The following is a 15,384-nucleotide window of genomic DNA, read 5'->3' as shown; positions in this document are numbered from 1 at the left end:
TCAAACCTCGGGTCGTTCTCCCTAGGAATTACAATAAAGTGTTTTGTTATTGGTTGTGAGTTATTTTGGGGTTTTTGAGATTTTAGACAAGAAATATAAATGGCAAAGAAAATAAACTAACAACTATAAAAGGCTCTTGTCAAGGTATGAAAATTAGAAGTCCTATCCTAGTTATCCTTCTCAATTGTGATGAGAATTGTTCATTGCTACCACTTAGTTAACCCTTACTAAATAAAGGAAAGTCAAGTGGATGAATTGACTTGAGCCACAAGTCCTAGCCAACTCCCAAGGAAACACTAGCTTTAGTGCACTCCAAACCAATTAGCAATCTCTCCAATTACCAATCAACAAAGGAATTAGATAACTCAAGTGTCACTAATTACTCTACCTAGGCCAAGAGGAACAAAATCTATACTATATCTAGAAGAGGCATTTCAACAAACACATAAAAGGCAATAAAAGTAAACAACATAAATTGCAAGAATTAAAGAGAGATCTAACTACAAAGGCAAGAGATCAACAATAGAAAAGCAAAGAAGAACAATTATTATGAATTACCTCTTATTGAATTGAAAGAGAATATGAGGAACAAAAGTAGATCTACAACAAAGTATAAGAACAACATAAAGGAAATTACAACAAAAGAATAGAGGAAGATGAATGTAACAACAAATAATTGAAAGGTAGAAGTAGAAGAAAGCAAAGATTAAAACCTAGATCTAAGAATTAATCCTAATCCTAATCCTAGAGAGAAGTGAGAGCTTCTCTCTCTAGAAACTACTTCTACAACTAAACTAAACTAATGGTAACTAACTTCTTCTAAAGTATGAAAGTATCTTCATTCCCCCTTCAATCTTTGGCTTAAATAGCATCAGAAATGAGTTGGATTGGGCCCACAAGGCTTTAGAATTTGCTGGCCACGTATTGCTTTAAGTGGACCATATGGCAGCAACGATGCGTGCGCGTACAGTGCGCGTACGCGTCACCATACGTATAGAAACTATGGCAAATCTTATATCGTTTCGAAGCCCCGGATGTTAGCTTTCTAACCCAACTGGAATCGCATCATTTGGATCTCTGTAGCTCAAGTTATGATCGTTTAAGTGCAAAGAGGTCGGCTTGACAGCTTTCCGGTTCTTTCATTTCTTCATGAGTTCTCCAACTTTTCATGCTTTCTTTCTTCATTCCCTTGATCCAAGTTTTGCCTCCTAAACTTTAAATCACTTAACAAACATATCAAGACATCTAATGGAATCAAGGTGAATTAAATTTATTTATTTTAAGACCTAAAAAGTATGTTTTCACTCTTAAGCACAATTAAAGGAGAAGTTATGAAACCATGCTATTTCAATGGATAAATGCGGGTAAAAGGTCATAAAATCCCTTAAATCAAGTACAAGATAAACCCTACAAATGGAGTTTATCAAGATGTCTCACTAAAGAGTGGGAAACAAAAGCTTTAATTATTTCTGAGAGCAGTAGTCTAGATTCCATGACATTGGATGATTTGAGAGGAAACCTTCTTGCTTTTAAAAATACTTATTTGAAAAAAGATTCAAAAAAAAAAGGAATTGCTTTTTCTTCTGTGACTAACCCCCTGAATGATGAATCTAGTGATAACTCCTCTGAAAATGAATTTGTGTTGTTTGCCAAAAAATTCAGGAAAATGGTGAAGTTCAAAGGCAAAGGCGGCAGCTCAAGGAAAATGAAGAAAGACCTTAGCAAAGTAACTTGTTACAACTGCAAGAAAATGGAGCACTTCAAATCTGATTGTCCCAAGTTAAAAAAGGAGGAGAAGAAAAAAGGGGGGAAGAAGAAGGGTCTGATGGCATCATGGGAAGACTTGGAAAATGACTCAGACAGTGATGAAGAATCAGAGACCAAGTCATAGCCTTGTCTCATGACAAATCATATAGATCAGGTATTCTTTCAAAACCCTGACACTAAAGACCTTCATCTTATGATAGATCACCTCTCTGAAAAAATAAGATGCTTTCTCCTTGATAATCAAGACTTGAACAACAAATTACCATTCTTAAAGCTGAAAATAATTTTCTCAAAGAAAAGCTAAGGGAGGCCGAAACTGCTTGTGATCTTGTGGAAGAAAATAAGCAGTTGAAAGCTCAACTTAGAAGTTGCGAAAGTGATCATTCGGTAGTTGCATATGTAAACTGTTTCATGGAAAATGAAGAGTTGCTGAAAAAGGTTAAAAGTCTTGAAAATGACTTAGCCAAGTTTACTCAAAGTTCTGAAAATTTAAATCAAATATTGGCCAGTCAAAAACCACTCTTTGATAAAGCTGGTTTGGGGTTTTATAAAACTGATAAGAAACCTTCTTTTAAAAATAGAGCTTCTTCCTCTAATGACACAAGGTTTCAAGATCCCACCTACTTTAACAAAACAGCAACTCCAAGGTTTTGTAGGCTGTGCAACCAAAACGGTTATTTTCTCGTTCAGTGTTTTTTTGGTGAAAGAATGATTGGTGATAAAGTTTACAAAGTTGTTTTTTATTACAATGATTTGGGACATAGGAGACGGTTTAACGTGAAAGGATCCAAGAAGATTTGGATACCTAAGGTCACTTGAGCTCATTTTGTAGGTATGCCTAGCATCCAAAAGGAAGGAAAATATGTGGTACATGGACAGCGGATGCTCTAGGCATATGACCGGAAAGACAACCTTCTTCATAAAGCTTGATGAATATGATGGAAGACTTGTCACTTTCGGTGATGATGGTAAAGGAAAGATAGTGGCCGTTGGAAAAGTTGGTAAAAGCTTTTCATCTTGTATAAATGATGTTCTTCTTGTAAATGGTTTGAAACATAATTTACTTAGTGTAAGCCAATTGTGTGACTTAGGTTCTGAAGTTATTTTTAGAAAATTTGTGTGTTTAGTTGTTTGTGAAAAAATTGAGAATATTCTTTTTGAAGCTAAAAGATGCAACAATGTGTATGGATTAACTCTTGAGGACTTGAAAGAACAAAATGTAACATGTTTTACTTCTCTTGAATCTGAAAAATGGCTATGGCATAGAAAGTTGGGGCATGCTAGCATGTACCAAATTTCTAAGCTAGTAAAGAAATATCTGGTTAGAGAAATTCCTAAAATCAAATTTGATAAAGATCTTACTTGTGATGCTTGTCAATTAGGCAAACAAGTTAAATCCTCTTTTAAACCAAAAGATGGAATTTCAACCAAAAGGCCATTAGAGATATTACACATTGATCTTTTTGGTCCAACAAGAACTCAAAATTTAGGAAGTAAATACTATGGTTTGGTAGTGGTAGATGATTACTCTAGATTTGGTTGGGTACTTTTTCTTGCTCATAAAAATGATGCTTTCAATGCTTTCTCAACTCTTTGCAAGAAAATTCAAAATGAAAAAGATTTAAAATTGGCCCATTTGAGAAGTGATCACGGAAAAGAATTTGAAAATCAACACTTTGAAAATTTCTGTGATGACTTTGGAATTACTCATAATTTTTCATGTCCTAGAACACCTTAACAAAATGGGATTGTTAAAAGAAGGAATAGAAGCCTTCAAGAAATGACTAGGACTATGTTATGTGAGAATGAGGTTCCTAAATTTCTATGGGCTGAAGCTGTAAATACAGCATGCTATATTTTGAATAGGACAATAATTAGAAAAGGGTTGAAAAGAACTCCTTATGAGCTATGGAAAGGAACCCCTCCCAATCTTAAGTACTTTCATGTTTTTGGATGCAAATATTTTGTGCTTAACAACAAAGAAAATCTTGGCAAGTTTGATCCAAAATCTTATGAAGGAATGTTTGTTGGATACTCTACCACTAGCAAGGCCTATAGGATTTATCTCAAAGATCATAGAACCATAGAAGAATCTATACATGTTATTTTTTGTGATTCTAATTTAATTTCCAGTACTGTGATAGATAATGATTCAGATTGTGAAGAAGCTGGAACAAGCAAAGAAAATCCCAAGTCTGCCCAAAATGAAGAATCTGCCAGTATAGTTTTGTCTCGTCAGAATGGATGAGACATTTCTATTTTGTCTCCTGAGCCAGCAAGAGAAACTGAAACAGTGAAGCCCACAGAAGCTCATCAAAGCTCAACACCTCAAAGGAAGCCTAGAGAATGGAAGTCTATGAAGGATTATCCTCATGACTTTATCATTGGAGATCCCTCTCAAGGTGTGACAACGAGATCCTCAACCAAAAGACAATCCGAACCAAGCTATCTTGCACTCTTGTCACAAATGGAGCCCAACAATGTCAAACAAGCTCTTGAAGATCCATCATGGGTGAAAGCCATGCAAGAGGAGCTTGCTCAATTTGACAAGAATGAGGTTTGGACACTAGTACCTCATTCGGATGGTAAGAAAGTTACGGGTACTAAGTGGGTTTTTAAAAATAAACTTGGTGATGAAGGACAAGTTGTTCGTAACAAGGCTAGATTAGTGGCCCAAGGTTATGATCAAGAAGAGGGTATAGATTTTGATGAGTCTTTTGCTCCGGTGGCTAGAATGGAAGCAATTAGATTGCTTCTTGCCTATGCTGCCCATAAGGGTTTCAAAATGTTTCAAATGGATGTTAAATGTGCTTTCCTTAATGGCTTTATTGAAAGAGAAGTGTATGTGGTTCAACCCCCCGGTTTCGAACATAAAGATTTTTCAAATCATGTTTTTAAATTATCAAAGGCCCTTTATGGCCTTAGGCAAGCTCCAAGAGCTTGGTATGAAAGGCTTAGTGCCTTCTTATTGGAAAATAAATTTCAAAGGGGTACCACGGACACAACTTTATTCATTAAAGCATCTAATGATAATATACTTCTAGTTCAAGTTTATGTGGATGATATTGTGTTTGGATCGGTCAACGAGTCCTTGTGTGAAGAGTTTGGAAAACTCATGACTAGTGAGTTTGAGATGAGTTTAATGGGAGAGCTAACTTTCTTTCTTGGCCTCCAAATTAAACAAACTCCTAGTGGTACTTTTATTCACCAAGGAAAGTATGCTAAAGAATTAATCAAGAAATTTGGCCTAGAAAATTCCAAACTAATGGAAACTCCAATGCATCCAAACACTAAGCTTGAAAAAGATGATAATGGGAAAGATGTGGATGAAACAAGGTATAGAGGTATGATAGGATCACTCATGTATCTTACATCCTCTAGACCGGATATTGTTCAAAGTGTGGGTGTATGCTCAAGGTTTCAATCTCACCCAAAGGAATCCCATCTTTCGGCCGTTAAACGCATCATTAGATATATTAAGGGAACTAGTGATTATGGCTTATGGTATCCAAAATCTGATGATTTTTGTGCAGTAGGGTTTTGTGATGCAGATTATGCGGGAGATAGAGTGGATAGAAGGAGCACCTCCGGCATGTGTTGCTTCCTTGGAAGCTCACTCAACATGTGGTCAAGCAAAAAATAAGCCACAGTAGCTCTATCCACAGCTGAAGCTGAATACATATCTGCTTCTGCATGTTGCTCACAATTAATTTGGTTAAAAAAGCAGTTGGAAGATTACAAATTAAAGATCAATAGTATACCATTGTTTTGTGATAACATGAGTGCTATAAATATTTCAAAAAATCCTATTTTGCACTCAAGAACAAAGCACATTAAGATCAATTATCATTTTATTAGAGAACATGTGCAAAAGGGTACTATTGATATTCAATTTGTAAAATCTGAAGATCAACTTGCTGACATTTTTACAAAACCCCTCTGTGAAGACAGATTCTGTTTATTGAGAAAAAGCTTGGGAATGATTGATCTTGTTTCTATTGATAATTTGTGAAATTCTGATTCTGCCCTGTTTTGTCTCATAGGAATGGACGAGATAAAAATAAGAATGAAGGAAGGGATGTGATCTAGGGGGAGGCTGCGCAAAAATTAATTTTCGTGGACCATACCAAATCTCTTTGACCCCACCTTGACCGTTTTGTTAGTTCATCATTTTTTTGAAAAAACAAAATCCTTTTGTGGTCTTATCAAATCTAGTTGAAAGAGGCATAGTGTCAAATCAAATCTTTCCTTCCAACTAATCCCTTGATTTAAGGAAACCACTTTTTCAAATTCTTGGAAATCTCCTGGTTATTAACCGTGCTCTTAATGGTTATTAACTTCCTCCATATTCTCTCTCCAATCCACATTTAATGCTTCCCTATCTTCCCTCCTCCCTCACTCTATTCGGTTCCTACCCAACCTCCTCATATTCCACTCCTCCATTTTCACTACCATGAAAAAGAAAACCGCCCCTAGGAAAAGCGAACGGATTCTTCTTTCTCAAAAACCGTCCACACCCCAATATCATACACATATACACATTCATTCCACAACATCATCATCACCCTCACCTCCCTCCAAACACACAGACACCATGAGAAAAAAAGTCATAGCCAAGAAAACTTCTTCAAGAAGGAAGAAGGGAAAGGAACCTGTGGAAGAAGAAGAGGAATCACAAACATCCTCCATTCCATCACCACCGCATTCACCACCCAAGAAGGCTACTCCTGGAAAGAGTACTCAGAAGCCAGACAGTTTTGCATTGCACGACACCACCGAACCTGCCAACTTGGAATCCATGGAATTCAAGAACAAGTTCAGCGAAACACATTCCCACTATGACCCTGCCAGATTCAACTCCTGCGCCTCATTTGAATTCCACAAAGATGTTCTGGAAAGGTGTCATCTCTGTTTAACCTACCTTGTCAACCTTGACAATCTCTCCAACAAAGGAATAAATGTGTCTCTTCTGTTTGAATTGCTTCAATGGACTCCATTACTTCACATTCAAAAACCGATTTACCCTGGCTTAGTCCGACAATTCTATGCCAACATGAGACTCATTGATGGCACCATCCACTCATATGTGAAAAAAGTTCACATCACTCTTGACACTGCCACCATTGGGACGGCCTTGGGATATAAAGAAGAAGGGCCGAGAGCCTACATGGCCGAAAGGTGGGGCTCACAAGTCGGCATCACCTATAAGGTTGTTCTTCAACACATATGTGAGAATCTCTCAAGCTTGGATGGAACTACCCCTACCCACAAGGTCCTTGGTCCCACCAACTCATTGCTTCACATGATCATCACCCACATCTTGACTCCTCAAAGCGGCTCTCACAATAAAGTAACATATTCTGACTCTCTCATCTTATTTGCACTTGTTACCTCTACTCCTATTTCTTTTGGTTATCTTATGATCCGCCATATGTGAGACTCAGTAAGAAGCACCAAAAAGGCAAATCTGCCTTATGGTATGTTCTTAACCAGTATCTTTGAATTTTTTAAAGTTGACCTTTTGAATGAGGCAGTAGAAAACAAAGTGTCAATGGTCAAAGGTGGTGGAGCTGTTAAAGGAACCAAGAGCAAGAAATCCATGGCTTCAGAGAGTGACTATGAGAGCAGACCTGAGTCATCCAAAACCACCGAGTCCATCAAAAAAATTCTTACCGAATTTTCAACTATGTCCGAATTCATGGTCCAATCTCACAAGGCTGCACGCAAACTGGCATATGAAAGTGAAAGAGCTTGGATGAGATGCAAGGACAGGGTCAGTTTGATGTTAGAAAATTTGGAGAAGGAACTGGGAGATGCAAGTGAGGACGGGGCTGAGGAATCTGACCTTCATCTATCTGATGATTAATTCTCTGTTTAATTTAGGATATTGGCTTAAGTAGGCTCAATCTGATATTATGTTTTGTTGGGTTTGATACTTTTTGATACTTTTTTATACTTTGTGATACTTTGTGATACTCTGTTATATTTTGCATATTATGTTTTCTATGTCAAAATCTTTTTGCAGGTGCCCCTTTGATGACAAAAGGGGGAGAAAGTGCTGAAAATTTAAAATGGAAAACAGGGGATGAAATTCTCTGTTGAGAGTTCATGATCACCCCTGTTAAAAGGATTCACCTAACGCTTGATAAAGAACACTAATAATGCTTGGTTGATTATGATTGTGATGCATTTGTTTTGATATTATGGCTGCCTGGTTGTTAATTGAATCTTGTGAAAAGGATTATCTTGATGAATATGCTTGCTACCTGTGGAATAGGAATATTCTGATTCATCTTGGTAAACATGTTTGCAGAATAAGTTATTTTTGGCAGTTCCTTTAAGCATTAAGTATGGAAATAAATGTGAAAATTGCAGTGATCATGATGTGGTTAAAAATATTTTTCTTACCATAAGTATGTTGCTCTAATTTGATTGGAAAATATTTTTTAAAATAGCAATTTATGTTCAATTTTTTTTATTAGTGATTGAGCAGAAAATCAATTTATGATATCAAATGAGTTTTGATTATCAATCCAAATCTGCTCATAAATCAAGCATTTAGCATCATGTAATAAATATGTTAAATAACATAGTTACTTGAGACTTAATTAAAATGTTACAGGTTAGTGCTTCCCTTGGTAAAAATGGCATATATTAAGGGAGATCCATGTGACAATTTGAAAGGGGGAGAAATTCAAAACTCAAAGGAAGTATTCTTTACCCAATCTTAAATTTCTTTCCATTTCAATTTTAATAATGTTTGTCATCAAGGGGGAGATTGATGAGTTTGGAAAACTCTAAATTAACATTTGTGATGACTAAACATTATTAATGTGATTAATTGCAAAAATATTAAATCATATGTTTTGAATAAATTAATTTTTGTAATGCAGGTTTTATTTGGGCCAAAACATAAAAGAAATATTGCAAGCCCAAATCAAAACCAACATTCAGCCTTGGTGTATGTTTCCTATAATATGTGGCTGAAGCAATTTGTGATTAATTGGGCCATAACACAAACATTGCCATAAGCCCAATTAGTTTGGATGAATCAAAATTTTATTGGGCCAGATTAAATGTTGTTGCTACTAAGCCCAATTTTAATTTTGATGAATGTTCCTCATGCTTGATCCGAAATCAAGAGAAGAAGAAAGCAAAAATTGCTTCCATTTTACCATGTGATGGATTCCAAATTTTATTAAATTGTCATTTATTGCATGGAAAATATGAGAGAAAAATTTGCAATTGAGTTGATTGATTGCCATAGTGCTGCACGTAAATTAATTCATTTTAGTTTTAATTATTCAAAAACACTTGATTGCTTCTCTTTCTACATTTTCTATTCTCTCATCTCTCTCTGCTTTTCGGACAATACACAGCAAACCATGGAAGCAACTTTGAGTCACCGAAAAGAAGGAAAAGCAAGTCACAAGACCATCACAATGATGGCACGAAAAAGAAAACATAAAGTATGTTGTGGCTGAGATTCTTATCACTTGTGGAAAGATTTGGTGATGAGATCTTAGCTTCTTCATACAAAAAAATGGAAGAAAAGATTTCGGCCAGCAAGGTGAAGATCCTTTAAGTGTTGGCTTGTCTCTGATTCTGCTCAACCACCACAGAAGGTAGCTAGGGTGGCTACGTGATGGAAGAGGCAGAGATTGGAGCAGATGAAGCCATCATCATCATCATGAAGCATCAAGGGCCAGAATTTCATCTTGGAGAACAAGCTAATGATGGAGCGCTCGGATTGATGAAGGATGATGACCAAGGAAGAACTAGAGGTATTTGCATGTTGGGTTTTGCATGGGTTACCTCTTCTCTCTCTCTGGCCGAACCGGTTATGGGTGAAAAAAAAGAAGTTAAGCTTGGTTTTTGTTTCAACTGTGAAGGCTTCTCTTCTCTATAAAATGGGTGAACAGTCACGGTTTGATTCAAGGAGAAAGTGAGAGAGTGCAAAGCACAGAAGTCTCATAGCTACCTAAGCTTACAGTTTTCTTCTCCTTCAATGTATTATATTTTGTAATTTTTCTGTTTAATTTTGTCATGTCTTGAGTCTCATGGAAAAAAGACAAACAGTGAGGTTTGTATGAAAAAGCCATAGAGCGAAAAAAGGCAGAGAGTGCAAAATTAAAAAGAAAAAGCCATAAATGTCCTTAGAGTTCCTTTGTACATCTGTGTTCTGTTTCATGATTCTGTGGGAATCCCTTTGTAAGTTGGGTTAGCACTTTACATTTTGTAATCAGGTTGATTATAGTGAAATTCCATCATTGTTGTGGTGGAGACTGGATGTAGGCTGCACTGCACTTAGCAGCTGAACCAGGATATATCTGGGTGTAACTTTCTCTCTCTTCTACTCCATTTCTATTTCTACTGCACAGGAGCTAAAACAAAAAATATCTCGTGTCAAGTGACAAGACAAAAATAAAAGTCTCATGACTAGGGACGAGACAAAAAAAATAAAAAATCTCCTCAAAAACCAGAAAGTGTAATTGATTAAAAAGGGGCTAAGATTCAACCCCCTTCTCTTAGCCACTAAAAGCCATCAATAAGGATTCGTTATATAAGTTATAAAAGAAGCGTGTAAAACAAACATAGTAGTGAGGCATAGAATGAAAATTACTTAGATACCATCTATGTAGTTTATTTTTAACAAACATAGTAGTGAGGCATAGAATGAAAATTACTTAGATACCATCTATGTAGTTTATTTTTAGGGCATGGAGTAAAAATTGTTTGAATACCATCTATGTAATTTTTACATGAATGTAGAGCTTTTCTAAAAGAATATTTGTTCACCAAAAAAAGAATTTGCAGTTGAATTCAATTGAATTCATGACATTTTTCGTATAGTCATTTTTACTCACCAGGACAACACTTTGATTCCCTATAAAAAAGAGAGGGAAAAAAATATTGCACGAGGAAGATGGAAGCTAACTCAATATATAATAAAAAAAATTCACATGACATTCTAGCAGTTGGGATTTAACTGCCAGTCTCATCACAATACCATTCCACCTGCCAAAGCATGTAATTTAGAGAGTTATTAAAGTATTAATAATACAAATGAATAGTATAAAAATCGATTCAGTTGAAAACACTTTTTGAGGTCTTGTTGCTGAGTCTAAAATCTAGAGTTTAATTTTAAGTATGTACACCACGAAAAGAGGACCATCATCATCAGAACTCGAAAGGGGGATTGAGAGTAGAAATTACAATCCAATGTATGTATCCTACACCATTTCAGCTCTGACTGCGAAATTCGGATAGATTTCTGATTTTATTTAAACACCCAACAAGGCACCTGAACACAACCGATTGTCGAAGCGACCAACCTCAGAAATCCATAGAAGAGACCGAGCTTTGGAATTAGACTCCGTTCACATTGCCTGCTACTGACCAGGGTTTCCTAGAAGTCGTTCAACTGCTGCATGAACATTACCGGATGTGGCAATAAGGGCCCTTATGTTCTCTTGCGTGTCGAAGAATCCCATTTCTTGAAGCTGAGAAAGCTGGGTTGCATACAACTGCTCGGGCGGCTCTGCAGAAGGCAACAATGTCAGCGAATCGACATAAAATTTATTTAGAAAGAAACAAAAGATGAGAACAACGCTAACCATTTGATCTATTTGGAACAGCTAGGCTACCAGTTCCAAGTCCACCGAACATGCTTGATAACAACTCCAAACCTGCCAAGTTGTTCAAAGGACCTAGCAAAAAATAATAGTTAATTATTATCAACAGATATGTACGGTATCTGTGGTCAATCAAGCCCCTGCAAATCTAAATCTCAATATGTAAAAAACAATTACTACTGATTAAGTACTGATGGATCATCTTAATCGAAGAAATGATATAAAATAATTTGAATTGCAAAAACTATGGCATAAAATCAAATAGTTTATATCAACATAAGCTCGCATACCAGTGCCTCCGCCAGTTTGACCTGATTCCCTGCAAAAGCTTTTCATATTAATAGAAAATCAAGAAAAAAAAAATATAGAAAAAGAGATTAAAAGTCTAGATGGGTTTAAAAGTGCTGATTTCAGACATTGCAATCCAAGCAAGGCATCATATTTGGTCAGAGATTTGAACCCACACCCTTGTGTCCCGAGTCAAAGGTTTACTTTAAATGGAGAAATTAAAAAATCCTTCCAATGTTTCAGAAAGACATTATAAGTATTCAGCAAAAACCTTTACACATTAAACCTCATTATCAAATTCACAAGAATTATTAAAAATAATTACCGTGGCTGTTGTTGACCAAGCTGAGACAGAAGAGCTTGCTGAAAAGACATCAGTTGCTGCCAATGCGCAATAAAATAAACGGTAAGAAAATTAATTGAAACCAATGAATAAAATTACACAAGGAATCAACACAGTTTCTTCTTCATCATTATATTTCACAAAATCAAATTCTGTTAAAAAAAATGTTCTCCCAGAAAACACTTGGAGAATTATGATCATTTCTAAATGAACTAAAAGTTTTAAAACCCATTTATTTTTGTAACAAAAATTACTATTAGAATCAATACACACAACATTATATGAAAGGGGAGGTCTTTAGCTTGTCCTTCATTCCATCTACAATGTAGCAACCTACTTTAGATGCATTTTCCTATACAATCTCAAAATTTTGTCATGCGAAAACTGCCCTAAATTCTTATCATGTGACATGTACTATAGCCTATTGTAAATTATGAGAAAGAACAAACATTTAAGAACCTCCTAAAATATCAACGTCCAAGCAAGCTACTCTGTTATAAAATGAACCACATCCAAACATCAATGCCAATACTCGAAAGACTAAGTAAGTGCAGTAGACCACATGCTTATTAACACAAGCAAAGACAAATACTCAACCATATGCTTAAGAGAAGATACTCAATGTCAACAAGAACTCGTCAACATCTGTTTACCTGCAGTGTCTCAGGTGAAGAAAATAAGCGAAGGAACTCTGGATTTTGCATCACTTCTCTAAGAGAATTCAAATCAGGCATGCCACGCTGATCAGCATTAGCTCCAAGCATCTAAAAGAAAAAAGAATAACGTTAAAAGGATAGATCCAAGGGAACCACACGTCCACAACACATCTTGTACTCTTACAAGGCAAACTAAACATATACCTGATTCAAAGTTTGTGGGTTGGAAAGCATACTTTGCATCATATTTGAGATAGCTGGATTTTGCATTAACTGGGCCATTAAAGCAGGATCTGGCATAGCATTGCCGCCCAGCATGCCTTGAAGATCCGGCAGTCCAAGCCCTCCTAAGCCAGTAGGTGCCTGCGGCCTAGCATCCCCACCAGCAGGGGTTGACCTTCTATTGTTATTTTGGGCACCACCAGCTGCAAATATTCACCATCAATTACAGTAGTACCAGTAATGAGCAACAAAAAATCTATTTACTAGTCTTGAAAGAGCTAAAAAAATATCAGAGTAAGGGAAAACGTAATAAAAACAATTGATTAGAATGAGCCATCTGGTCACAGGATTCTAAGGAGCAAAATATAGCATAAGAACTTACTTCCCGTAGAGGACCAAGGATTGGGGAGTGGGTTAGTATTGGGTAATGGAGAACCAGCAGTTGCTTCGGAGCTAGTAGTTGAGGGATTTGTTGATTGGTCCCTGGCTTGAGTCCCAGAAAGTGGTGTATTGTTGCCTCCTGTGTTTCCAGCCATCGTAGTAGCATTTAAAAATGGTTCTTGAACATTTTCATACATGCGCCTCAACATGTTAAATCCCTCAGGAGATGCTTCAATGTTGCTCATTGCTCTGTCGGTATTTCTCATCATTTCACGCATAATCTCAGGGTTCCTTGTAGCTTCAAGTGTCTGGCGAAGGGTGCTTGGATCATTAAGTATGTGAGCTAACTCGGGATTCCGATCCATGAGCTCCTGCATCTGCGGGTTGCTCATTATAAGATTCCGCACAATCTCAGGATTATTTATTAGGTTCTGCATAGCAGGTGTGTTCATAATTTCTCTCATTAAATTGGGATTTGAAATAAATGGTTGCTGCATCTGCTCAAGATCTGGAAATCCCTCTCCAAATAGGTTATTGCCACCCATCCCATTCAAACCTAATCCAGGGAACAATGAAGCTCCAAAACCAAGGCCTCCTAAGCCCCCACCCTCAGCAGCACCAGTACTTCTGGCATTAGTCGTGGCAGTATTGGTGCCACTGGTATTTGTGCCCCCACCTGTATTGGAAGGTGTGAAGCCACGAACCAAATGGATGGTGTGATCTGCCTCCAAGCCTACACAGATAAACAGAAAATTAAGCTGTATTGAAAGACAACGGGATTATCATAGTCACAGTATAACATGATTGTACTGAGCAATAACTTTAACATGAATACAAATGATTTCTCAAACACGCCCAAGCTCTACATTCTAAACCGAAACCCAAAACTAATTAAACATTCGTATTCCTTTCCCTCAAATTCATTAAAAATAATAAGGAAAGGGTAATTTCTATGGTGAAGAGAGGGAAGTGTGCATTGCAAATGATATGTTTATTTTTTTAAAATATTTTTCTCTATTGTTCAAAGAACAATCTTCACTCTTCATTGAAAAACACTCTTCACCATAGTATTCCCCTAAGAAAAGTATAGTATGCCAACAAATCAATAATGTTCCCCAATTGGAAGCAAATTCATTCCTTTTCACATTGAACACCCAAACCATGCATTAGAAATCCGAAACCTTCTAACTCTAACCACCACAAAACCCTAGCTGACTCTCAAACTAAGCAAAGAATAATAAAAATCAGAAAACACACGAACATCTCCCACCACAAAACCATACAATCGATCATAGGTTTCCACAGGTTCATAAACAAAAACCTGAACCAAATAGAGCAAAAGCAAGCCCAATTTTATGAATTGAACAATAAAAGAACGAGATCAAATAATCACCATAGCTTTGTAGGGTCTGATCATCCTTCAGGATCCGACCCTTGTAAATCAGGCGCTGCTGACCGGCTGGGATATCGCAGCTGCCAGCAATGACTTCCTTGAAGGATCCGACGGTGGAATCGAGGCAAATCTGAACCGAGAACTTGGAACCATTGGAACACCGAATGTTGATGCTGACGGGTTCAGAGACCTTTGAATCCGTAGCCCTCTCTGCGGCACTGTCACCTCCCATGTCCCCCAATGAAGAATGGAGGCGCGTAGGGCTTCACGCGCTGTGAACCGGATCGAATCAAAGGTTGGGAATGAAAATTGGGGATGAAGAAAACACTAACCCTAGCACAATCCAAGAGGAATAGAAGATGGGAAAAGAGAAGAGAGAGAATGAGCTGCAAACTTGGGTAGGGAGAGTAGGAACAACAAGAGGGAGAAAAATAATAATTTTATGCAATATTTTATAAAATAAAAAGAATAGCGATTAAAAATTGAAGGTTTTATAAAACTTATAAATAAATAAATTTAAATTTAAACATATCTTTTAGTCCAAGTGTGTGTTATGATTTATGAACCAAACAACCCATGGATAAGTTCGATTCACTTTTTCTTTTATTTTTTCTTCTTTAGAATCAATTTTTTCAGTACATTGTGTTTATCTATTAAAATTTACAATTTAAATTTCTTTTTATTTAATTATTTAAATTA

At 36.6% G+C, this 15,384-nt stretch overlaps 1 protein-coding gene across 1 annotated transcript; it reads right to left on the bottom strand.

The window, feature by feature from the left end:
* Positions 1–10,692: 10,692 nt before the first annotated feature.
* Positions 10,693–15,108, bottom strand: LOC130966486 (ubiquitin domain-containing protein DSK2b-like). The gene is made up of 8 exons (XM_057891300.1): positions 14,686–15,108; positions 13,294–14,025; positions 12,894–13,114; positions 12,687–12,797; positions 12,016–12,071; positions 11,693–11,721; positions 11,385–11,477; positions 10,693–11,308 (listed from the first exon to the last, which is right to left on the bottom strand). The coding sequence occupies exons 1-8, from the start codon at positions 14,915–14,917 to the stop codon at positions 11,160–11,162; spliced, it is 1,623 nt and encodes a 540-aa protein (XP_057747283.1). The 5' UTR covers positions 14,918–15,108; the 3' UTR covers positions 10,693–11,159.
* Between the last annotated feature and the right edge of the window lie 276 nt (positions 15,109–15,384).

This window comes from Arachis stenosperma, chromosome 1 (genome assembly GCF_014773155.1).
Source record: "Arachis stenosperma cultivar V10309 chromosome 1, arast.V10309.gnm1.PFL2, whole genome shotgun sequence".
NCBI lineage: Eukaryota > Viridiplantae > Streptophyta > Magnoliopsida > Fabales > Fabaceae > Arachis > Arachis stenosperma.
This window is presented reverse-complemented; position numbering and strand designations above follow the sequence as displayed.

Excerpts from the sequence above, each read along its gene's own strand:
- LOC130966486 (XM_057891300.1), bottom strand. The coding sequence starts at position 14,917 with ATGGGAGGTGACAGTGCCGCAGAGAGGGCTACGGATTCAAAGGTCTCT. Across the intron at positions 13,115-13,293 it reads TCCTTGGTCCTCTACGGGAA|CTGGTGGTGCCCAAAATAAC; the intron begins GTAAGTTCTTAT and ends GAATATTTGCAG. Across the intron at positions 12,072-12,686 it reads CTTCACCTGAGACACTGCAG|CAACTGATGTCTTTTCAGCA; the intron begins GTAAACAGATGT and ends GCGCATTGGCAG.